At 36.1% G+C, this 26,035-nt stretch overlaps 1 protein-coding gene and 1 long non-coding RNA gene across 3 annotated transcripts in view; one reads left to right on the top strand and one right to left on the bottom strand.

The window, feature by feature from the left end:
* Positions 1–13,967: 13,967 nt before the first annotated feature.
* LOC121430812 lies at positions 13,968–21,021 on the bottom strand. Of its 2 annotated transcripts, none has more exons than XR_005972070.1 (5): positions 20,748–21,021; positions 19,384–19,476; positions 18,558–18,729; positions 17,210–17,297; positions 13,968–15,843 (listed from the first exon to the last, which is right to left on the bottom strand). It is a non-coding gene; the product is annotated as an uncharacterized LOC121430812 (long non-coding RNA). The 2 variants fall into 2 exon arrangements; XR_005972071.1 differs by having other exon boundaries at positions 17,214–17,297.
* Positions 21,022–23,128: 2,107 nt separating this feature from the next.
* Positions 23,129–26,035, top strand: part of LOC121430811 (nuclear receptor-binding protein-like) — a 36,191-nt gene continuing 33,284 nt past the window's right edge. The window contains exon 1 of the mRNA XM_041628223.1: positions 23,129–23,375. Within this exon, the coding sequence (XP_041484157.1) occupies positions 23,250–23,375 (126 nt within the window). The 5' untranslated portion in view covers positions 23,129–23,249. The remainder of the gene's footprint in view (positions 23,376–26,035) is intronic.

The following is a 26,035-nucleotide window of genomic DNA, read 5'->3' as shown; positions in this document are numbered from 1 at the left end:
AGTCACAATGGATTAATAGATATGCCGAAAAGGAATGCCCAATTTTGGTAGTACACATAATTACCCTCACGGATCATCTTCAACCAATGTTTGAGAGTGTAGTTTGAATTCCCTACTAATAAATTCAAGTAATAATGATAATAATATTCCGCATGTATATAGCGCTTAATACATCGGAACGACGCGTCTCTAAGCGCTTTACAGGTTACCCCGGTCATCGGATATTTGCATGTCCGCATAAAATGTATGCACCTTCTCCACTCCCTGGGGAGCATTCCAACAAGAGTTACAAGACTCAATTGCTAGGCATACTACATATAGGCTTTCACATCCTACCGGGTACCCATTTAACGCCTGGGTGGAGAGTGGCAAAGTGTGGATTAACGCCTTGCCAAAGGACGCTAGGCCATGGTGGGATTCGAACACACGACTCTCTGATTACAAGGCGAGAGTCAGAACCGCTACACCACGACGCTTCCACTGGAAGGTGCAAGTGTGTCAAAAATAAAGAAAATTAAGTGCGCATGGATAAGAAAATGAAAATTAATGAAAATTTATAGGGATGGAGGGTCCGACCTTATTGGTCGGCTATTGGTTATCATGATAGCGATCTCGTTTTTAAACTTGGTTTTAAAATTTCATGTTTTTTAATAGTCAAAATAACTTTTCAAATCAAATCACTTTACCTTACGTTAACTCGATCCTGTTTGAAATTGACTCTATAGAAATAAGAGTGAAGATTGGGGATTAGATTATAGATCCACATTGTTTAGAGTAATCGTATTAGGTTTGTTTTTGAAAAAAAGTGCATGTGTTGCCTTAACAAGTCACATATTGTTGTATATAAATTTATTCCATTTAATATTTCGTCACATCTTTTTTACTTTGAAGTTGCGAAAATTATAAGAATCCTGCACTGATTGTTTCATCGAAGATAATACTGTTTCACATTCCTTATTAATGATATATAAGGCTTCTTTTTAATACGTATAAGGATAGTTTATAATTATCATTATTATAAGTTTTGCAATTTCTTATTGAGTAGCTGATAAGCAGTGCGCGAATGTTATTTGATAAAGACAATTGGTGAATTTGTAAGCAATATTTGACAAATCAAAATTAATTTGTTCCATTACTGTATGTTTTTGCATCGTTTTTTACAACTGTTTTAGCCAATCTCTTTTCAGTGACGTGATTAATTTATGCAGCAATTGCACACAAAAAAGTTGATAGCTCGTGAAAGAAAAATGTTCAATTATTGTATGTGTGTGTATGATTATGATCCTGTTCAAAATGCAACTGTGTAAAAAATAAATAAATGAATAAAAAGATGTGTAAAATTCGATGATATTTGATATTTCACGTTATAGCATAATTTTATTATTTATATAATTGAAGATAATGAAGTTCCTGCAATACATAAAATATAATCATCATGTTTTGGCACATGATATTTGGTTGTTTCGTTCGTTTCCTTTTATATTTTTTTAGTGGACCAGGTGCGAGAGCGAGTGGGATAAAGTTATAACGGTAATGGTAATAATGATAAACATGTAGCTTTTATACAAGAGTACATTTTGGATTTGATAATCATGATGATCGAAGGGGCAGGGGCAAAGGTTTTCAAAGTGAGGGGGCTGACCATGCAAAAAAAAAAAATCACAAACATAATGGTCATTTTTACGTTTTTGTACACGGTTTTGGATAAAAGTGGGGTCTGAAGCCCTCTCCCCCCCCCCCTCCGCTTCCGCGGCCCCTGGATCGAATGTTAGGCCAATGCTGCATACACTTCTTCATAAACAAAATCATGTGCAGTAGTACATTATATTTCCAATGCATAGCAGCCTGTAGTGCTGCTAAAGTCACTTCAGCAAGACTTAATAGTGCATCCGCGAAAAAGGGTAATCAAAAACCATCAGTCATTTTTCGAGGGTACCTATCACAGTAAAAACGCTGTTTAAGGTTTTATAAAACGCTGTTTAATATTATGAATCTTACAGAATTTTTATTTAACCGTTTACACAATCATGTTTAGTTTATTGAAGATTAGATATTGAAAATTAAACTTTGTTGCTTAAGATTTAAACACTTGTTAAACTGTTTAAACAATTACAATTACAGTAAACAGCGTTGTATAATTTTTTCTTACTGTGAATATTTTGTTTCCATCATTGAAGATAAATATTCTTTCAAACCTTACAACAATTAGTTAAAGCATTTACAATTAAGGTGATTTTGGCATTTCAAAATAAACTTCAAGACCTCTTATGATAGAACGATCTTGTTATGATTTTTTTTTTCATTTTTATGGGGGTGGGGTGCATGACATTGCAATATTTTCAGCTGCAGAGTAGGGCTGGGGGACACATGCCTTTGAGAGGTGCAAAAGGGAAAAAATAATAGATAAAGAAAGATAGAATGAACATAGATTTCGTGCATCAAAGCTATAGTCATTTTTAAAGAGATATATTGCAAAACACAGTGATCTTGCGTTGTCGCATGATTCCTTTTAGAAACGCATAATGCGCGCTCCTAATAATTCTGAACCTATTTGTGATAAGCATCATCGGGGTCCAGATTTTGCCAAAGTTTAAATTTCAAAAGAAATTAAATTCCTGAGGGCGGGCATTTATCCCCATTTGAAGGTAAATTTTTCAAAATGCTCCAAAACGAGTCTGTACACAGGGGGGGGAGGGGGGCTTAAGGGACACTTTTCCTGTAAAACACGGTTGTTCCTCTCAGAATCGTACTTTCTAAATGCACCACTCTCAGAGTGAGATGGGGACGATTCTGATCAAATGAGATTCCAATCTTTAAAGGACAAGTCCACCCCAACGAAAACTTGATTTGAATAAAAAGAGAAAAATTCAACATGCATAACACTGAAAATTTCATCAAAATCGGATGTAAAATAAGAAAGTTATGACATTTCAAAATTTCGCTTCATTTCACAAAAACAGTCATATGAACGAGCCAGCTACCTCCAAATGAGAGAGTCGATGTCATTCACTCACTATTTCTTTTGGGTTTTTTTTGTTTGAAATATGAAATATTTTGATTTTCTCGTCATTGTCATGTGAAATGAAGTTTCATTCCTCACTGAACACGTGGAATTCCATTATTTTAACATTTTGTGCTTCAGGCAAGGAGGTCCTAATCGTCAAATTCGTAAAAATTAAAATATTGTATAATTCAAACTAGGGTTGCAAAGGGATGGAAACTTTCCGGAAATTTTGGAAAATTTCCATGGAAAGTTTCGGGAATTTTCAGCTGCCAGGAATTTTTGGAATTTTCGGGAATTTTCATTTTTCCACAAAAAGAGAAAAATTCTGTTTTTAAATACAAAATTATAAATTGATAACCTCAAATATTAACTATTCTTCATTCTTTAAATTGCCAAGGATGTAAAATATTCACCAAACTGTATTAATAAAACATGAATCAAGTAACATAATGGAGCAGTGTACAAAATGAAGCTTTTCAAGTCCAGAAAAAAATAAAACTTAGCATTACATTTTTTTTTTCATTTTTCTTTAAATGTCAAGGGTTTTTTTTTATCTGAGAACTTGCCATTATATAACAAAATGATAAGGGAACATTGCCCCCTACATGTACTCTGCACGCACAGACCCTTATTGAAACTTTGATCCACATGGGGGTCTTCACACAAGACTAGCACAAATACAACTTTCTGTTGAACACAAGAATCTTCTGTACACAAGTCATTGGCAGAATTCTTAGGCTGCATATTCAGACCACTTTCCTTGAGTGAAGGGTTCGCACTAGTCTGCTTTGCAAAGCCTTCACTCAGTTAAGGGTCTGAATGTGCAGCCTACTCATGCCTTGTGTACTTAAGGCCTTCTCGATCAGGAAACAGCAAGATTTTATGTGCTAGTCTTTGTGTGATCGAGACCCACCTGTTGATCAAAGTTTCAATCAGGGTCTGTGCCTGCAGACTAGGTTTGCACAGCAGACTATTCCCACCAGCAGCTATGGCAGGTCCAGGAACAAAAAATGTAACATTACTATTATTTCTGAGATCCCCCCCCAAAAAAAAAGGGGGTAAGAAATGTCAATATAATAGCTGAATTTGAAAACAATCAAGATGAATAATTTTTCAGAAAGGGAGAAAAAACATGTGCACTAAGTTTGTTGACCTCAAAAGACCTTTGACCTTGATTGAGATTGAAAAACTTGTTATTAATTTCATATTTTTGTGATATGGCAATCTCATATCAGTTTCATTTAATTTGATCTATTATTTTAAAAATAATGAACAAAAATGTTTATTTCTTAGAGGTTTAATTGAACTGAAATAAACTTAAAGCTAGAACAGCAATCTGTATATATTTACAATGTATACTAATAAAATTAAAGCCACAGACAGCACCGACTTCTCACTTCTACTATGCAGAAATAAATGAGAAATAAAGTAATGATAATATACAAATAGCGAATAGGCATGAGTGCGATGGTACGAGATTTCGCATGAGGTGAAAGAAAGTTGCTCTATTCAACGAGGCGTTTATAGCCGAGTTGAATAGAGCGTTTCTTTCTTTCACCGAATGCGAAATCTCGCACCATCGCACGAATAAGAATATTCGCTATTTGTGTTGTACAACGCCTCGGTAATTTCTAGCGAAAATATGAAAAACAAGAGTTTTTCCCTGCAGTAATCTATGAAAAGGGAGCAAAAATATCGAAAGCGAAAAGCAAAATCCTACAAGCCGGGCCCACAAGCGCGCATGATCTTGGACAGCATTGCGCATTTAGCCAGCGGGCTGTACGCGCATTGTCACCTTATTCAATGAAATCGCATTGTGACGTCACCTCCTAAAGCCGTGCAATGGTACATTTTGGACGGTACATTTAGGATGGTACGTCTTGTGTGCAACGGTACGAATGTGTAACATTCAGCCTCCCATTTGATCGCGTACAACAAGCTAAGTAGGCGTTGTACAATAAAATAATAATGATAATAATGCTAATAACAACAATTAACTAAATAATATTACAATTATCATTAATTATTCTCATCATCTGCTAATATATCAGAATATCCAATAGGCATCGTTCCATGAACAATATGTAAAGCATTGTGTAAAGCATTTGCAATGTACATACTTCCTAACCATTCAGCTACTAATACAGTAAATCAACTTATACATAAAATTCATTGAAATTCTGCCTTGTCTGACTGTTATAATATTTGTCTTGAAACTTGCTGACAAACCACCATCAAGCATCATCTGCCATTGTAATCCTTTCAATTCCTGTATACAAATATCAGAAAATTGCTACTCTTTGAAAATTCCCTACACATTTTGAAAATTCCCAACATTTCTTGAAAATTCCCGAATATTGCCGAAAATTCCCAAAATTCCCAATAATTCCCGTTTATTCCCATGGAAAGTTTCCACCTCGAAAATTCCCGGGAATTTTGCAACCCTAATTCAAACAATAAAAAAAGAAAAGAAATAGTGAGTGAGTGACATCATCAACTCTCTCATTTGGATGTAACTGGCTCGTTCATATAACTATTTTGTTTAAAATAAGCGAAACTTTGAAATGTCATAACTTTCTTATTTTACATCCGATTTTGATGAAATCTTCAGCATTGTGCTTGTCTGATTTTTCCCTATTGATTCACATCAACATTTTTCTGAGGTGGACTTGACCTTTAAAGATTGAATATTTACCTTTCTTTGAGTGAAAGTGTACACTTTCACTTCAAGAACGATAAAAATTTACTCTTGAAAGATTGGTGTCTCATTCCATCAGGACTGGTCCCTCATGTCACTCTGAGAGGAGTGTAATTAGGGACCAGATTAGCTCCTTTGCATTTAGAGAGTACACCTGCCCCTGATAATATAGATTCAAAACTTTGCCAACATACATAGTGGTCGTTTATTATGCAAAAGCGAAATTTTGTAATGTCTCACAATCACTTTCATTTGTAAAAAAAAAATAAATAAATAATGTATATCGAAGAAATAATGGAGAATTAACTTATTTTTTTGATCGATAAATCTTTCAATCAAATATGAAAATGCATAAAGCTATATCATGTGGCTATATAAAAAACTTTAAAATAGAAAGAACTTAATCGAGTATCTGTATGACCCAAAATGTTATTATGAACACCCGCACCCCCCCCCCACCCAAGATAATGTACTCACGGACTGGTATTTGACCATTCTAGTATTCCTAGCTCTTATTTCAGAGAGATGAGGCAAAATTAAAATTTTATGCGATCGATAAAATGTAATGAAAGACATTCAGGAAGGTGATTATGTGACGTCATTGGCTTATATTGAATTTTTAAAGGTATTATGAAGTAGTTTTTAAAAAATCTAGAAAATGCAAGTTTGTAGACCTTGCTTCCAATCACTGGCTGGAAGGCTTGAGGCACTTGCCGCCCCCCCCCCCCTAAAAAAGGTCCGTGATCATGAAAACTACAAAAAGGAAAAAATAAGAATAAAGGATGTTGAAATACAGTATAGAAACGCTGTTTATTTATTGGTTATGCATACAGCATTGTGAACCTTACAGTAGTTGTGAAAACGGTTTAAACAATATTTGTTTAAAATCTTAAACAACAAAGTTTAATCTTTAGGCCCATATTCTGAAGTCGGGTTTGACTTAAACTCAGGTTTAAAATTGTGGTTGAAGTATGGATACCCAATTGTTACATAATCACTAACAATAGAGATATCATATTTGACCTCATTTGGCTCTAAAATCATGCATGATTGTCTTCACCATCGATAAATCAGGAAAGAGCACAGTAAACAAAAGAAACGTACAACTTAATGAAAAAAAGTTTGATGCTTTTGGCTTCCCTTTTAGCACAGAGTAGCCCGTGGTCTAAGTTAAACCTGATTTCAGAATACGGGCCTTAATGTTTAATTCTCAATGATTTGAGCACGTTTAATGATCAATTTTTTAGCTCACTCATGACTGTTATGGAAATTTAGTACCAATATGCCCAATCAAAAATTGTTTATTACTCTAGTCCATTGGCGGCGGAAGCCAAAAAATTTAGGGGGGTCCACCTAAAATTTTGTGATGGACACACGGGTAAAAAAATTGGACAAGCAAGCAAAAAAATAACAACAAAAAAGGTTATCAACTAAAATTTTAGGGGGCCGCCCCCCACCTCAAATTTAAGGGGGGACTTGTCCCCCCTGTCCCCCCCCCTCCGCTTCCGCCGCCTATACTCTAGTCCTCTGAAAGACTGTAAGTGTAAATTAAACATCGCCAGTGGCTTTCGAAAGTAGCACTGCCTCGACCAATTTTATTATAGATAATAGTCAATATAATAATGAATATTATGTTTGGGTTTTTTCTGATTTCTGGCTCCATTTTTCCTTTCAAATTTGAAGGCAAACTGTGTTAACATGGTTAAGTGTGTGTGTGTGTGTATTTGAGTTTTGTGACACGTGTATCAATGAGATATGATTATTTACGTCTGGGACCGAGTAACGTCACCATCCGAAAGACGTAACCAGGGCTCGAACCTCGAACCTCTGTATCAATTTGTAACTTCCCAACAGCGCACGCCACTACGCCCTGGGGAGTGTTTCATCAACATCTTTGTCTGACAAGTTGTCAGATCTGACATATTTCCTTAATTTTGATTGGCTGAGAGGCACTGTTTCCATGGTAACTGTCGGATAAAAGGGAACTTGTCGGATAAAACGTCCGACAAGTCCTTTCATGAAACGCTCCCCAGATCTAACTGTATGTCTAAGGTGAATGCTGTCTTACATCACAATAGAGGGCAGTATGGCAAAATGCTAGCTTTGTGTATAATAGCGCAGCGGCTGTCGGATGGAAATACGGTTGAGCTTGAAAGGCACGAATGGATTGAAATATTCCAATGAAGGCAATGATGTTAATGATCATGGATATAATGTTTCTGCACGAAAATTTGAGCACAGAAGTCATTGAAGGTAGTTGGGAGGCTGTAAAAATTACAAGCGTGATTAAGGAGATTTATGAAGAAAATTAGGAAATATTGTGCGAGATTTTATAGTAAAACTTATATGGGAGCTTTAAACATATTTATTTGCATGTTAAAAATCTTGACATTATTTACGATACTTGAAACAATATTTTTCAATGACTCACCCAAATTAAGTACAGAAAACGTCAGCCACACTTGAAGAATCGTATAAGGAAATGGGGAAATGATAGTGGAATAAGTCGTCTGGCAATGGTAATTTTTACCGCTGAGTTTTATTTTAGGGCAACATTCTGGCCAATTTTATAGAAACTCATAAAGTTGAAGCTTTCAGTGAGGGTTTGAAGTAAAAATATCACCAAACTATTTAGAGAAAGCTGAGGGGGCGAAGTAGCCCACGCACTGCAACACATGGGTCAATAACTCTTTTGAATATAATTATAGATTATTAAATTTTGTAAAAGTATTATCTATACAGGGGTTAAAGAGATAAGAAATATGGTGATCAATATTTGGTCATGTATAGTCTAACACTGGATGGGGTAGCAGTTCAGTAATGTTGAGTCCCCCGTGTTTGGAATCAACCCTATATAGGTTTTTTCTGCAGCTGAGAGCATGTTAAACTCATTTGACGTACTGCACCTCATATTATCAAACACTTTGTATGACCAGGGCGCCGTTTCATAAAGTTGTTCGTAAGTTCAGAGCGACTTTAAGGTCAAGTCCACCCCCAGAAAACATTTGATTTAAATAAAAAGAGAAATTAACATGAATAAGGCTGAAAACTTCATCAACATCGGATGTAAAATCAGAAAAATAAGACATTTTAAAATTTCGCTCATTTTTTACAAAACAGTTCTATGCTCATCTCAGTGATATGCAAATGACAGAGTCAATGACGTCACTCACCCTCTCACTATTTCTTTTTTTTTTATTGTTTGAATGAAACAATGTCAATGTTCACGAATTTGACAATTGGGACCTCCTTTCCTGAACCCAAAAAAATTTTAAAATAATGGAATTCACGTGTTCAGGGAGGAATGAAACTTCGTTTCTCATGACAATGAAGAGAAAATCAAAACATTCCTTTTTTCTCCATTAATGGGTGATGTCATCAGTCCCCTCATTTGCCTACTGACCAGGATGTGAATATAACTGTTTTGTGAAATTAGGCGAAATATTATAACTTTCTTAAGGCATGGTCACACCGCCCGAGCGTTGTTGGAGCGGTCGTGGAGCGGTAGGGAAAGAGGGCCGAATTTCGCTCACAAAATTGGGGAAAAATCGAAAACAAAACAAAAAACAATCGAAATCGAAAATGGTGAATGGTAGCGAGCGGTGATGATTTTTTTTCTCCCCGCTCCACGACCGCTCCAACAACGCTCGGGCGGTGTGACCATGCCTTTATTTTACATCCGATTTTGATGAATTTTCAGTGTTGCTTGTTTGAAGTTTCTCTTTCTATTCAAATCAGCTTTTTTGTTGGGGCGGACTTTTCCTTAAAAGAAAAGGTAAACCTTCTGCTTGCAGTTAGCCATGAAGACGTTACATAAATCAAATAATGCGAGTGCCATCAGGCGCGAGATGATTTGTTGTTGTTGTTGACACTTTTACCTAAAGAATTGAAATTCTAAGCACTTCTTGTAACTAAAACAGATTAGGTATATAACTTAACAATTCAGAATTTCGAGATTTAGACCTAGAAACTAGACACTCTATTCATGTTTTGTAAATCATGAAAAGGATGAGTAATTAGGAATCTTCCTTATATTAACAATGCAAGCGCAAAGCGCGAGCAGATGCGCGCTCGTGTTTTAGATTTAATCCTGAATCTATAGGCCCTATACATTCTAAATGCATTTTTATCATGATAATCAAAGCGCGAGCTTAAATTGTTTGATATCTCGACCTAAAAAGGAGTCAATTTCAGCTCTATGTTTCCAGCACTTTGCAGGAAAATTGTGAGGTGGATATGGATCGCACTTAATAAAGAGCTGATATTTTTCATTATTATTACTTTGAGTTTTGACATATACTAGGATCAGGACATTCTTAGGAATGTCATCATAAAGAAAATGATGACTATCTTTCTATTCCTCTTGCTAATTAAGCGTGAGATGAAACAAAAGGGACAATTTAATTATTGAATTGATATCTTATGTATTAATGCATAATGAGGGCGCTGAATTATCGCGAGCCGAAATTTTTGATAAACTGTCATGAAAAGGGGATTTTAAGTAGTTTGTTGTGTAATCAATATTGACACATACTTAACTCGCCAATCGAAATGCGAGCGTGCAGCGCTAGCTGATACGTTTTGACATTCAGGCCTGAAAAGGGATATTTTGAAAAACTTAACGAAAATTATAAGTATCTGATAAATCTAAATTTGCGAGCGCGCAGCGCGAGCAGAAAATTATAATATTCTGACCATAAAACTGCCATTTTTACAGATCAATTTATAAAAATCAATTTGTAAATCACACAAAATAATGAAAGTTCGATTTCCGAGATGGAATATGTTTTGTATATTGACTACCAAACTTGATTGTTTAAGCTCAACATTGAACAAGTTATGTAAATCACATAACAGGCAATGCACTGTTAATCTGGCTGTGTAAAATCTTACACAACCTGTGTAAATTCTTACACAACCGCTGCATCATATATGAACCCAGCAACGGTTGTGTAAAACTGTACACAACCCGGGTTGTGTACATTTTTAAGTAGCAGTTGTGTAAATTTTCTACACATGAATTGTGTAACCATAATTTTACACAGCCAGGTTGTGTAGGTGCTTTTCACAGTAGTTGCTTAAAACTTACACATGAGTTGTTGAAATTTCATTTTACACAACCAATTGTGTTAGACAGGCCACTCTTTGACACATACATGTATACATACAGACAAAGAATTGTGTGTTATGATGTACAGTATTTATTTCCATTCATAAATCAATTCGATACGTTCTTCCAAATGCATCAAAAATACATTTTCATGCAATACATCAAACCGTAAATAAAATCAATTTAACCAATTTCAATGGTTTTAAAGTATACAAACATGTACTTTCAAAATTTTTAAAGGAATATTTAGCAATTTCACACTGAATTTACATGTCAGTATAATGAATGTCCTACAAGTAAATAAAACTGCAACACTCCTTTCTCTAAATAAAAAAATTGACACTTTCTGATCCTGTTTCCTGAGAGTATTTGCATATAACTATTTTTGCCCTATTAATTCAACAAATCCAGTCAGCCTGTGCTACTGGTCAATTTTATATACTACTGAATATACTTGCATGTTCTTAAAACGAATTTGACAGCGTGCTTAAGTTTTCTATATTTTGCTTCTAGACTATACAGGGCTCTATACTGTTACAATTGCTGAACGATCAATTTTTATTTTCTTAGGCAATTCATATACTGAAAAAAATAACATCAGTCTATATAACTTTTCATGAAAGAGGGCTCATATCATGGTTTTATTTTTTTCCCCAATAATTTCTCTCATTTTATATAGAAAATAAAAACAAGAAGAAAACCAATTCCTGATCACCAAGCCTAGCATTATAATAAGTAAATATCCACTATTAATCACTGACTTTTTTTTTAATCCCAAAATGGCATGAAGACATTTAACATCATGGAGCAAAAATATGAGATGAAGAAAGCCAATCTAAGTATTAACCCTAAAAAGACTGGGGGGGGGGCTGAATCAGCCCCCCCCCTCGACATTTTTCGCGATAAATCTGCCGTGCAAAATTTTTTGACCGCGTCGTTTGCTGACTTTTTACTTTCAAGTCTCACACAACTTTTGAGACCAAAATTGTGACCTCCGAGTACGCGGTTTTGAAATTATGCAACATTTCGTAAGTGCATGCAGACCCAAAAATAACTCAAAAACGTGAATTTGTGTACAAATCCAATGCAAATGGTGTTTTTATCCCAAATTCATAAATGTATCATTATTTTTCCTTTTACTGCTTAAAATCAATTAATTTTATCTATTTTACGGTCAAAATAATGTCCCCGACCATTTCCATTGAAAAAACAATGAAAAGCAAAAAGTCGAAAAACAAATACATAAGAAATTTAGAAAACAATAGAATACATAAGAAAATAAATGTGATGTTGAAATGAAATTGATCAGATGTCTATCTAGAGTATGTGAAACAAAAATTAGCATTTTAGGGGCATTATTTTATTAATTAGAGCAAACTTAAGATGCATGAATTAATGAGCATTGAGATTTTTTGCAGAATATGATATAGTTTTTTTAGATAATGCCATGGGTAATGTGTGTGCCAATTTTTGTCGCGATCGATGGCTGAGATCATAAGGGGGGGCTGTTTCAGCCCCCCCCCCCCCGGTCTTCTTAGGTGTCGAAATAGCCCAGTCTATTTAACCCTAAATAGACTGGGCTATTTCAACGCCTAAGAAGACTGGGGGGGGGGGGGGCTGAATCAGCCCCCCCCTATGATTTCGGCCGTCGATCGCGACGAAAATTGGCACACACATTACCCATGGCATTATCTAAACAAGTGGAATGCCTCTGGCCGTCTCACCTGCATCACGCGGTTCAATGTAGCAGCAGTGCTGACTTTGAATACTACTCTATACTCGCACAAGATGTTCAGTGATACATGGTTACTCTTATGTCCACTTTTTATGAACTAGACCAATAAACTTACAGAGATATGATGGTTATTCAACAAAAAAACCCAACATGGCCAAAGTTCATTGACCTGACATGACCTTTGACCTTGATCATGTGACCTGAAACTCGAACAGGATGTTCAGTGATACATGATTACTCTTATGTACAAGTTTCATGAATCAGATCCATAAACTTTCAAAGTTATGATGGTAATTCAACAGATACACCCAATTCGGCCAAAGTTCATTGACCTTTGACCTTGGTCATGTGACCTGAAACGTGCACAGGATGTTCAGTGATACTTGATTACTCTAATGTCCAAGTTTAATGAACTAGACCAATAAACTTTCAAAGTTATGATGGTAATTCAACAGATACCCCCGATTCGGCCAAAGTTCATTGACCCTAAATGACCTTTGACCTTAATCATGAGACCTGAAACTTGTACAAAATTTTGAGTGATGCTTGATTACTATTATGTCCAAGTTTCATGAATCAGATCCATAAACTTTCAAAGTTATGATGGGAATTCAACAGATATCCACAATTCGGCCAAAGTTCATTGACCCTAAATGACCTTTGACCTTGGTCATGTGACGTGAAACTCATGCAGGATGTTCAGTGATACTTGATTAAACTTATGTCCAAGTTTCATGAACTAGGTTCATATATTTTCTAAGTTATGATGACATTTCAAAAACTTAACCACAGGTTAAGATTTCGATGTTGATTCCTCCAACATGGTCTAAGTTCATTGACCCTAAATGACCTTTGACCTTGGTCATGTGACATGAAACTCTAATAGGATGTTCAGTAATACTTGATTAACCTTATGGCCAAGTTTCATGAACTAGGTCCATATACTTTCTAAGTTATGATGTCATTTCAAAAACTTAACCTCAGGTTAAGATTTGATGTTGACGCCGCCGCCGCCGTCGGAAAAGCGGCGCCTATAGTCTCACTTTGCTTCGCAGGTGAGACAAAAACTATATCATCAAATTCTGCAAAAAATCTCAATGCTCATTAATTTATGCATAAAATCTTAAGTTTGCTCTAATTGATAAAATAATGCCCCTAAAATGCTAATTTTTGTTTCACATACTCTAGATAGACATCTGATCAATTTCATTTCAACATCACATTTATTTTCTTATGTATTCTATTGTTTTCTAAATTTCTTATGTATTTGTTTTTCGACTTTTTGCTTTTCATAGTTTTTCCAATGGAAATCGTCAGGGACTTTATTTTGACTATAAAAAAGATTAATTGATTTTAAGCAGTAAAAGGAAAAATAATGATACATTTATGAATTTTGGCTAAAAACACCATTTGCATTGGATTTGTACACAAATTCATGATTTTGAGTAATTTGGGGTCTGCATGCACTTACAAAATGTTGTGTATTTTCGGAACTGCGCACCGGGGGATCAAAATTCTGGTCTCATAAGTTGCAAGAGACTTGAACGTAAAAAGTCATTGAGTGACGCGGTCAAAAAATTTCGCGCGGCGGATTTATCGCGAAAAATGTTGAGGGGGGGGGCTGCAATCAGCCCCCCCCCCCAGTCTTCTTAGGGTTGAACTATATCCGACATGCACTCAAATATTTGAGGACTTGTTGCTCTCAGAAAAGAAGGCATTATTGGTGATGGACTGTGAGGTTGTAATCTGTTTACATATTCTATAGATATGTAGATATGTTTATAAACACATCAATACATTTTGATGACATTTGAAGTTGGACACAAAAGTGAAACAATTTTTCAGCTACTTAATCCGTTTTATAGTAATATCTATACAATGTTTGACTTCTCTGCATTGTTGAATTTTCAATAGATATTTGACTACATAGACAACTTGGCAACAATATTTCAGTGAAACATCTGCAGTAATATAAACCAGTTTCGACTGAGCTCAAACTATGTTAAATACATATATGTTTAACCTATCAATTATGAATTAAGGCCCCGTTGATACGTTTTTCCTTGTTCATAACCCTTAAATTTTGATGTATTCTCTTTTCATTGAAAACAGCCAATTTTAATGGGAGAAGTGATAAATCAAAAGCTTCATGACTGTTACAACTTGAAGAGGATCACAGGCAATTTGCATGAGAAAATTTCATATAAGCCAAAAATATAACAAGAGCTGGAAAGTAAAAAGGCAGTCCCCATCTCAAAGTCCTTGATTGATCCAGATGTGACATAACCAATAACTCTCACATTTAGCTATCATATTCCATTTAACTTTCATCCATAAACAATGTAAACATTTGCAAAAATATAAATAAACAATACCAGGTTGTTTGTATGTGTCAACACATATGTTGCAATTTAGTCCAGATATCCATCCAGATGAGTTTTTGTCATTTTCACATTGATACTCTGTCATGGTTTGAAAAAAAGGAAGTGACAGCTTTCTCAAAACTTTTTTTAATATTTTTTTTTTACTTTACGAGACGTACTTGACATGTGAGCAACAAAAGTAATATTTCTTGACTTTTGAATTATGAAATACTGTTTAGTCAAAAGGATGCAAGTGACAAATTATAATGGGAACAGATAATTCAATGTATCTGCAGAACCTGATCCCCCCATAATTTGGGAGTGCTCATTTTGTGAAGCAAAACAGAGTAATGACACCTGGCTTTTGAATTATGAGCATTTGTGTTCCGTACCCCCAAATGCTCATTTTGTGAAACAAAACTTGCTTTTCTGTCTTAAGTAGCTTATAAGCTTTCAAATGGTATATGATTTGTCCATTTCAGTTTTGGTTACGGTCTAAGTCTTTAATCATTAACAAGGAGAACCAACAGAAATTGCCTATTTAATACAAAACTACTGTTACTTGCTTCCTTAGTACTGAATGCTGCCTATTCAGACTAAAATTCCTTCTTGATGTTGCCCAGCAAAGTTCAAAAGCTGAGCAGGACAACACCACTCAAAGCACCGGGAGGCAATTCATACACCAATTGCTGGAGCATATTTGCCATGCAGGAGAACACTGGGTGTGGTAGTCAACATCCAGCACATAGGTTAACTTAAAGCAGACGTCTATAGCTTGCATGATGGAAGTACATGTACACTGGACGGTGTTACGCTCGACAATGACAAAACCTGGCTCGGTTTCCACCGGGTGCCTCCAAGGATCAACAAGAAAGGCTGTGGTTGATCCTTTGCATCAAGATAGGCCAAATAATATTCAATGGATGTTCCTTCCTGTATTGAACAGATGAGATTCAAGGGAAAGTTATAAGTGCAGGCAATTTACTCTGTCATGATCAAAATGTTCTTGCTTTCATAAAATAATATATTTTCAGCTTCTCAATAAATGACACATGAGATTAAATCAACATTTTACGAACACAGAAAAGAAAATATGTCATATTGGATTGCACCCCCAATGGGTGGTTTAGTTACATTTTGTGCTTGAATTCGAAGTAAACTATTTTTTCCTTGTTAACAGTACTATTGAAACTACCATGACATGTTTAGTATCATATTGCAACTGTGTTGGCAAGCTATTAGCCTGCAATGTTTCAATAATGTAAGTCACATTGCCCCCCCACCACAAAAAAATAAAATAAAGTTGTAAATATATAAATGAATACATAAATTTTAAAAATAAATATCTTGGCCCCTAAACAAGTTGTAGCCAAAATATGATCTCGGGGAAAAAGCTTGGGGGAAAAATACCCTAAACACGTTTGGCTAGTCTTAAAAAAAAGCCTTGGGGAAAAACATACCCTGAATATGTTTGACCCTGCGATTGACCTTTAACCAGTCTTTCAAAACCACCCTTTTTCTTGAAAATCTGTGTTTTTTATACCCTTAGCAAGTCCACGCGTGGACCGCGTCCAAAACTGAAAAAAAAAACCCCTTTAAACGCGTTTTTTGGTCACGCGTGTGTACAGCAATATGTTTGACTGCCCCCCACCCCGGGATCGGGTAAAGGGTTTTCTTTTTTTTTGTCAACAGGAATTTGGCTGATTAGGTAGTAAGTTTTGAACACATCACCGGACAGGAAATTGACCCCCCCCAAATTAAGGGTTAAATTTTAAGTTAAAAGACAGTATTTATCCATTTATTGTTGTTAAAAATGAATTCCTTGTCCAAATTAACATAGAAATTGACACAACATTGTTTTTCGGACGGTCACCCTTCAATATTTTACTGCAATGCTAAGTTATAATGTGATAGGATGTCAAGATAAACAAAATGTGCCTTGCACACCATTTGATTTTTAGAGATTATAAATAATTCAAGGATTCTGGAAGGGTTGCTCTCCGGTCCACAGTAGTCAACAATTCTGCCATTAATCTCCTCTTCACCCTAAAAGGCCACGGTGCGGGGGGGGGGGGGGGGGCCTCCACTGCCTTTTCCGTGGTAATTCCACTACCCGAAATTTTTTGACCGTGCCGCTCACAGAGATTATACTTTCAAGTCTCTAGCATCTTTTGAGACCAAATTAAAAGTTCAACTAGTGCATTGTTTTACATCAAAGGGCTATTGTTTCGAGCTGATTTTCTTATGTTTGCTATCCTTGCATCCACAGCACCCCAAAACAAGAATACAAGATACTTACATACCCTGTGATTCCGTTGATGTCCTTCAAAATTTTGAATTGATCCACAAGGCTGTGCGCAAGGCTTTCCTTCACTTGTGATGGTGGGCTTTCAAAAAAATAGGTGTAAAATAGATTGAATATACAAAACAAGATTTGATTTGATTAAAAATGCAAAAGATGAAATTTGCCAAAAATATTAATAACATGTACTGAAAATATGATCAGAAGTACAATAGAATAAAGAGGTAAAGTCATATTAAGAGGTAGAGATAATGAACTGTATCCCCATTTAAACAATATGTTTAAACTTGAAAAATTGGGCTGGTTTGGACTTTTTGAGACTACATGTAAGTGGGTGGGCCTAGCTTCCAATCTCGTCTGCCAAAATCACAATCATGCTGATATCCGGCACTTGCATTTCATACGTGAACTACAAGTGTGAATTGAAGTTTGTAAGAAATAATTATTAAACAAATTTAACCATGCAAATTTCTACACAAAAATCTCCATATAAACAAGTCCACCCAAATAAAAAGTTGATTGGAATAAATAGAGAAAAATTATACAAGCATAATACTGAAAGTTTAATCAAAATCAGATGTAAAATAAGAAAATTTCAAAGTTTCACTTAATTTCACAAAACAATTACCTACATTATATGCACATCCTGGTAGATATACAAATTAGGCAACTGATGATGTAGGCCACTCACTATTTCTTTTGCATTTTGTTACATGCAATATGGAATATTTTAATTTTCTCCTCATTGTCATGATAAACAAAGTTTTATTCCTTCCTGAACAAGTGGAACTGCCAGTGTTTTAACGTTTTGTGGCTCAACCAAAAGGGGCCTTATTGTAAAATCTGTGAAAATTGAAATATTACATTATTCATACAATAAAATAAAAAAGAAATAGTGACATCATCAACTCTCTCATTTGCATATCACTGAGTTGTGCTGTTTTGTGAAAAATAAGCAAAACTAAAATGTCAAAGTACTTCCTTATTTTACAACAGATTTTGATGAAATTTTCAGTTTTATTCTTGTTTGATTTTTTTCTATTGATTTTGAATCTGGGGATTTTTTCTGGGATGGACTAGCCCTTTAATTTCACTTGGCGCATTTCAGGATAATCAAGCAAAAGTCTGGGGTGCCAGATTAACTGCTATTTCTAATCACTTGAGTGAGGTTATTTCATGTTGATGGCAAGGCATGAGTGAAGGTTCCCTTCTTTTTAATCTGAGCTTCAAACAGGTGAGAAAAAACAGAATTTTGAGCGTGCAGCAATCTATAGGGGACGTAATGACTGATCGAAGAGATATGCAGAGGAAATAGGCGCAAATTCAACCCCCAAATTTCACTTACTTCCATCAATGCTCTTCAATTAGATGGCTAACCAACACTCAGTTGAGTTGAATTTTGAGTTGAATCTCTCGCTGTTGTTTAGAATTTTGAGTTGAATCTCTCGCTGTTGTTTAGAACCCATCCTCGAGTTAATGCCTCCAGCAAGCCCCTTCCGTTTCTACCTTTCAACATCCTGAATAGAAATCAATTTCATAAATCTATTATGATTATCATCATTTTGATTGATATAGCTCAGCCAAACAGCCCTCTATGACCCATATAACATCAATGGGGCAAGATCTATAAACAAGTATGGTCAGTTCCCCCATATCTGCGCGGTCTCCCAAGTCTGCGCACCCACCTATCTGCACGATTCTAGTAAAAGAAGATACACAAGCATGAACTTTACACATGCAATACATAGACAGGTATTAATAAAAAATTCCTGAATCGTGTGCAAAGTGAAAGAGTGGGCAGTCATGGGGTTGTACCATTTTTTTTTCAATCAGAAAATGACTGCCCGAGGTTTTTTCAAGAAAATTCGATATTTTCTTTCATTTTTCAATGAGAAATTGGGTACACTTACTCTTTATAATATAAGGAACATTACTAACCAAAATATTTTGTGAAATAAGAGAAAATTTATGTTAAATCTTAACTCAAATTGTTAGGTACGCCGACTTGGGCCCACCATCATGTTTTACCGTAGGCTTAACCATTAAAACAATTTAAAAATAGTCAAAGCAATCAATCAATTGAATCATGTACATGGAATGATTTAGCTACAAACGGTATACATGTAGATCTAACACCCCACATTCATATTTATAGTCTTACAAATACTTACAAATTCATAGGGGCATCTGACCCTCTTTCTTGGTTTTGGTGTCGTTTTATCTTGCAAAACTGGATCCTCATCCTCACTCAGCTCCATAGGCCTCTGAAATTACAAAGTACAAAAATCACTTTAAAAGACATTTCACAGCTAAAGTGAGATCCATGCCATTTTCACCAAATTATGACAAGTAACAAAATATATTGCCACATATTTAAGTTTCCTACTTTATTCATCTTTAACTGTAACTCTAACGTTAGAGTAAAACAAATTTATCAAGAGATATTGCAATGTGGGAGCGAACGGCCGCTGCAACTTCTGGGTTGCACATCGCATGCGGTGCAATTCAGCAGCACGCATTGACCTTAATTTGAATGTCGAATGAAAGGCGGGGGATGTCGAATGATGGGCGTAAAACAGGGCGATTCATTTCAAGATTTTATTACCTATTGAGATAGAATTATAAAATGACCATTGCAATTAAAAATAGACAAATATATTTAACAAATATTGCTGCAAACATCATTTTCTGAAAAGAAATTTTAGAACAAAAAATATTGCATAAAAGCCTAACTTGATCTAGAAAAAACATCCAACTTAGGCGGCACATGTCGAATTTTGGCGAATCTTTAATGCTTGAAATTGAAGCCTTGATTGTTTCTACACTTGACTAGTAATAGTATCACGGTTTCAATCTAAGTTAGATTGGAACTGAGTGACAGTGATAGAATTAGAAACAATTAAGGCTTCAACTTCAAGCATAGATCTAGAGTCTATCCCCCAAAAACAAGAGAAAATATGCCAAGCCGCTTAGGCCTACCCACATTATTTCACCACACAGGGGTTACTAATACTAATAGGCTCGGTCAAATTTGCTCTACGGCGGCCGTACGGCGAGTCAAAAACAGCCGTTTTATTCATTTTTATTCAAACCACCTACCGGTATATTTAGCTGGTACAAAAATGTTAAAACGACTGTTTTCGACTCGCCGTACGGCCGCCGTAAAACAAATGTGACCATGGTATAACTCAGGACAAAGTTATTCATAACCTTGTAGTACACCGGTCACCGGATAAGTGGTTCGTTCAACCATGCGGTAGGTAGCTAGAATACCGCACCGCTGAATTCGCATCGCCGACCAGCTGCGGACTGAGAAGGCCAGGTACCGGTACGGCGCCAGAATACGCGGTAGCCAATCAATCGCACACACGCTCCACTCGCACTCAGTCATGCACTGTCGATCCAACTCACTGCTCTCTAACGTTAGATTTGTAGCTAAAGCAAGCTTACTTAATTCCACATTCGACCACACTCGGATCCATCACAATCTACATTACACTTTCTTAATAAAAATACTTCCAAAAATCACACTTACCCTCAAAATTTTGACGGCTGACGTGACTCGAACCCTCAATCGCAAAGCAATTCCTTGGCACTCTCCATTTTGGATATCAAAAGTTTGCGTACAAACTTTTATGACGGCTGATTGGCTGTCTCAAGTCACGTGGTAAATTCATGTACACAACTGTTGTGAAACGGGGTGCTTGGCGGGAATTGACGTGAAATCGTAACCTCTTATTGAAGAAACTCTTTACGCAACCAATATTTAACGTAACTCGGGTAAGATTACGCAGGGTTGTGAAAAAAAAATACACAACCGTTCGTACACAGCACCGATTTTACACAGCGGTCTAACAGTGTGCGAGCGCATAGCGCGAGCGAAAATTTTGTACATAGCGACATGAAAGATTCTTCTTATTTTCCAAGTCTTCTCCTAATTTTGAGCCCTTTTTATTCAATCGTCTTCCTCCTCTTCTTTTTTCTCCTCTCTTTTCCTTTTCTTTTTCGTTCCTTCCTCCTTTTTTTGCTCCGCCAAAAGTGGAGAGGGGGGGGGGGCGGGCCCCTCGCCCCCTGGATCCGCCTATATGTGCATGGGTATTTCAAACCGTGCATCTCACAGAAAAAATCACTACATAAACCACAACAAAACATAGCAAATGAAGAAGCAGGGGATTGATTTGAATAGATTTTTTTTTATCTCTATTGACACAGACACACACACAAAAACATGTTCATCATTGACCCTTCATGGCCTTTTCTGCTCGGTTTGCAACTTTTCGATTCAGACCTCATCCAATGACTTTTGAATCCTGCTCTTTTTCGTGATGGCATGATAATAACAAGCAGGTAACATTTTGAAGAGAATTAAATAATCTTTTGAGTCTTATCCGTATATCCATTGTGTATCATGTGAGTTGGGAGAAATTATTGGCCAATAACTCAGATTTCCAAACTTTTTGATTTGTTTAAATGTATTTGTCATGCTGTACATGAAGAGCTTACTTGCGAAAGCGGTTAGGTCCATTATTCATTTTATGTCTCAATATAAAGATATTTGGCAGCTCTATAAGATGATACCAAAGAAAAGTTGAAATTCCTATCAAAAAGTGAACTAAAATGGCAAAAAACCCCCACTTTTTTCAAAAGGGGTTATAGGTCCATTTCAGTTTAGTTGCAAAAAGGGTTATGTCCACACAGAATTTTTTGAAAAGAATATCTTAAATTTTCTTTACACCCAATTTGTTCTCATGTTCTCATGGAAGGGTATCATGAAAATTCAGTTTCGCATAAGAATATTGCAATATGGGAGAATTAAAAAAACGATTTTCGTGGAGTGGACCTATTTTACCCCTTTTGCAACCAAACTCTTCTGAAGAACGCATTTTTCAAAAGCGGTTAGGTCCATATTTCATAAATTTTATTTTTTTCTGTCTCTAAACCTCCAAATTTTGGGTCACTCTGATGATACCGAAGAAAATTTGAAATTCAAATGAAAACGTGAATGAAAGTGGCAAAGAAAAATCACTTTTTTAATCAATAGAGATTGGATTCATTTCAGTTTACTTGCAAAAGGGTTTAGGTCCATAATGATAATTTTTTTAAAACAATATAAAAAAAATGAAGACAGGTTGATTTCTTTTATACCCAATTTTATGTTCACACGATAGGGTAGTACATCATGACAATTTAGTTTCTCATAAGAATATTGCAATAAGTGAGAATAAAAAACATGTTTTTCTCGGAATGGTCCAAAACGGACCTAACCTCATTTGCAACCAAACTCTTCATCCAGAAAGCGAAAGCCTAAAACATGAATCGCTCTTAAATAGGATTGTCTATCTACACCAGTTTTCCAAGCCGATGTAAATCATCGCAAGTAACATATAATGCGCTAACATAAAAATGCATATAAGGTATCTTTGCCACAGTATTATCCAGATTCCAGAGAGCCTGAAAACTTTCTACCTCGGTACAGCTCTTCAGTGCCGGATCGGGGGGGGGGGGGGGGTACACAAACGGAGTCAGAATCAAAATGTGTAATGCAAATATGCCTGTTTTTACTCAAGTGTGCCCTTTATTTTTGCCTGTAAAATTTTCCGCGGACGAAATGATTTTCAATTTTTTGGTGAAATTGTGAAAACCCCCATTTTTGTCAAATTTTTGTCTGGAAAAATGTGGGGCCCCCACCCGAGTCCCCTGATGGAAAATCCTGGATCGCCCTTCAAGGCAGCTCTTTTAGCATAATTATGTAGGCCTACTACTAATAAAGTTATATGCATATGAGAAAAATCCTTCCATGAAGATTTCCTCCCGATCTTGAAAATTTTCAGTAAAAAAAAATTCAGTTCTCTACATGAACATGCTACGTCGACGGTATGCGGCCGACGATCGACGCGACGGCCGGCGCGGCGCGCGATTCGCGTGTGTCGTTCATAAACATGGCAGTGTTTTGCGAGTGTGACGAACAATGAGAGTTGCTGTCATATCGTGATAATTTCTTTCAATATTCCCGTTTCCCTTGTGAAATAAAATAGAGATGCCGACCACAGGAGGAAACGACGAAAGGACTGGATCTCCTCGTGATAGTGGAGACGAAAGTGAAGATGAAAGAGAAATTTTAGAAGAAAGCCCCTGTGGAAGATGGCAGAAGAGAAGAGTGAAGGTGAGACTTGTTCCGGATTCGTGTGCGTACCGTAATATACGGTAGTGTCGTGGGTCATGCATGTCGCGTCGCATGCATGATGCCATTGCCATCGCCGGCGCATGCAATTCTTTTGAGCACATATCCAATGGGGAAATCACAATTTCGTGATAGAGTAATTCTGATTGCGCTCAAGTGATATCCCCTGCTAGATCTAGACTATGTCAACTACAGCACATCATGAAATTCGTTGTGCCATGTCAGTGAAGGGGAGACCATTGTCATGATTGTATGGCTGTCGCAAGAGGAACTCTTCCCGAAAGGGAAAATAAACATGATATGAATGATGTAGGCCTATTCCTTCAAATTTAATCATGAACATCAACAAGTTCAAATTCGATGAAGGCGGACGATGTTCATGAATGTAAACAGGAGTGCGAAAAGTTAAATAGGCCTAGGCCTACATTAAATACCAGTTTCACCTGTTTTATTTATGTTCTAACGTTATTTTCTATTTGTGTTGCATGTAGAAAAGTGCCTTTATATCGGACACTTCGCATACGGTAATTGGCCACCAAACAAAACAAGCAATCATTGAATCAAGTAAAAATCATGTGTATTTTCATAGTTTAGTACAAATGTTGAATATTAATGTCATAAAAAATAGAATAGAAAAAAAATATGGTAAACCGAAAGTATACCAGAAGCTTGTTTTTGCCAAATATCGAACTCTGTTTCCAAATATTGGGCATGTAAAGTTGTGCGCCGTGATCAATTTTGGCAATTCAACTCATGCTCTAAACTCCAGTTCTAATCAATTGCTTGATTGTTGAGAAAATAACTTAAAACAGCTGCGCTAATGCAGATTTAAATTATCGATATCAATTTTGATATAGAAATGGATAAATATTAATTATTCACTTATGGTACCAAATGGACCTCTTTCGGCTCTAAATGTCTGACGTCTTTGCTCAGCTGCGAGTAACATGATTAACTGAAAACGAGCCTGCGCGTCAGCAGCACGCTTTTCCAGTTCAATCGGCCAATAAGTCCGATGCTTGGGAGAGTCATTTGGAAGGATGTTGAATTTCCCACCATTGGGAACCCCCACGGGCGGAAATCGCTTCCCCTTTACAATATTTTTTTTTTATAATCGATCATTTGCAGTCCATAATTAGCGCGGGTCATAAAAATCTTTGGAAGTCAAAATCGTGGATTTAACCACTGGAATGTTTTTTTGAGCAGCAACCTGAATCTACTGTGTGTGTCATGCTAGACCAAAAGCTAATGGTTAAAGTTTCAGTTTTGTTGGTTGTATCGCTGAACTACATCTTGCTTCACTATTTGTAAAAAAAGTTTAAAAAAAAATGTTCTAAAACTCCTCCAAACAGATGGAGTTCAGCTGTCCAGACCCTACCAATATGGGGATCGGTGGGTATTACTAGCCAAATATTCTTTGAGTTGCTACCCATCTCGTTATCCACATGTTATTTTTTTAATCATTTGAAGACATTGAATGACAGACATCAACTGCCTGGGATTTTAAAGTACCGGTACTAAAAGATATACCTGTAGGTTCTAATCTTTTTGAAAGAAAAGAAAATAAGATAGGACAGAGAACTCAAGGAAACAATCGAAAATGTAGGTAGAGAAAGAAATTTATCCAACAGAAATCAGTTAAGAGGAGTACCTGTAACTAGAGGGAAATCTATCAAGGCTGAATACGTTTTACTGTATATTTCAGGGCTAGCATCCTTCATGCACAAGAGTAAGCCATGAAATTTATAATGTCTGAACTGGCTGGCTCTTCTCCTGTTTACTCTGTAGTAATATGAAACGTACATTGTACATTTTATAGTATTTTGATGATATGAAATTATAGACACTTATTTTGACGTTGATGATGAGGATAATGATGATGAGGAGTTGGGATGATGATGATGAGGAAGAGCAGGAGGTGGGAGGATTATGAATGATGATGATACATACCATGTCTGAATGCTCAAGGTGCAATGAAAGGAAGGAGAGAAAGAGAGAGAGAAAGAGAAAATATATTATAACTGCTTGCATTGAAAAATCAAAGGACAAGTCCACCCTAAAAAAAGGTGATTTGAATAAAAAAAGAAAATCCTACAGCAAGAATAACACTGACACTTTCATCAAAATTAGATATAAAATGAAAAAAGTTATCAAATTGAAAATTTAAATTAGCCACAATACAGTAAATATGCATGTCCCGGTTATGCATTATGCAAATGAGGGGACTGATGACATCACCCATGTAACCCAAATACTATTTCTTTAACATGCATTTCATTACATATGAAATAGTTTTATTTTTTCATTGTCATGTGAAACAAAGCTGATGATGTTGATGTTGAGGATGAAAGTTGGTGATGGTGATTTTAATAAAGTTAATGTTGTTGATGATCAGAGAGCAAAGTTGGCTCAGTTGGTATTAAAAGAGTCTGCCTGACGAACCAAAGGTCGTCCTGGAGAATGACTGTAGCCGGAGTTGTATAAACATCTCTCCCTGTTCCATAGATGCAGGCGCTGTAGAGTGGAAAACACCTTGTCCCTCAGACAGGACGTGAAATGAAGGCTCTGCGTAGAGGAGAGTCATTAAAAACCCTCTTCCCTATTTGTATAAGAGTAGGGATAAACCCTTGTGTAGTGGTCTG

This window comes from Lytechinus variegatus, chromosome 17 (assembly GCF_018143015.1).
Source record: "Lytechinus variegatus isolate NC3 chromosome 17, Lvar_3.0, whole genome shotgun sequence".
NCBI classification, from domain to species: Eukaryota; Metazoa; Echinodermata; class Echinoidea; order Temnopleuroida; family Toxopneustidae; genus Lytechinus; species Lytechinus variegatus.
This window is presented reverse-complemented; position numbering and strand designations above follow the sequence as displayed.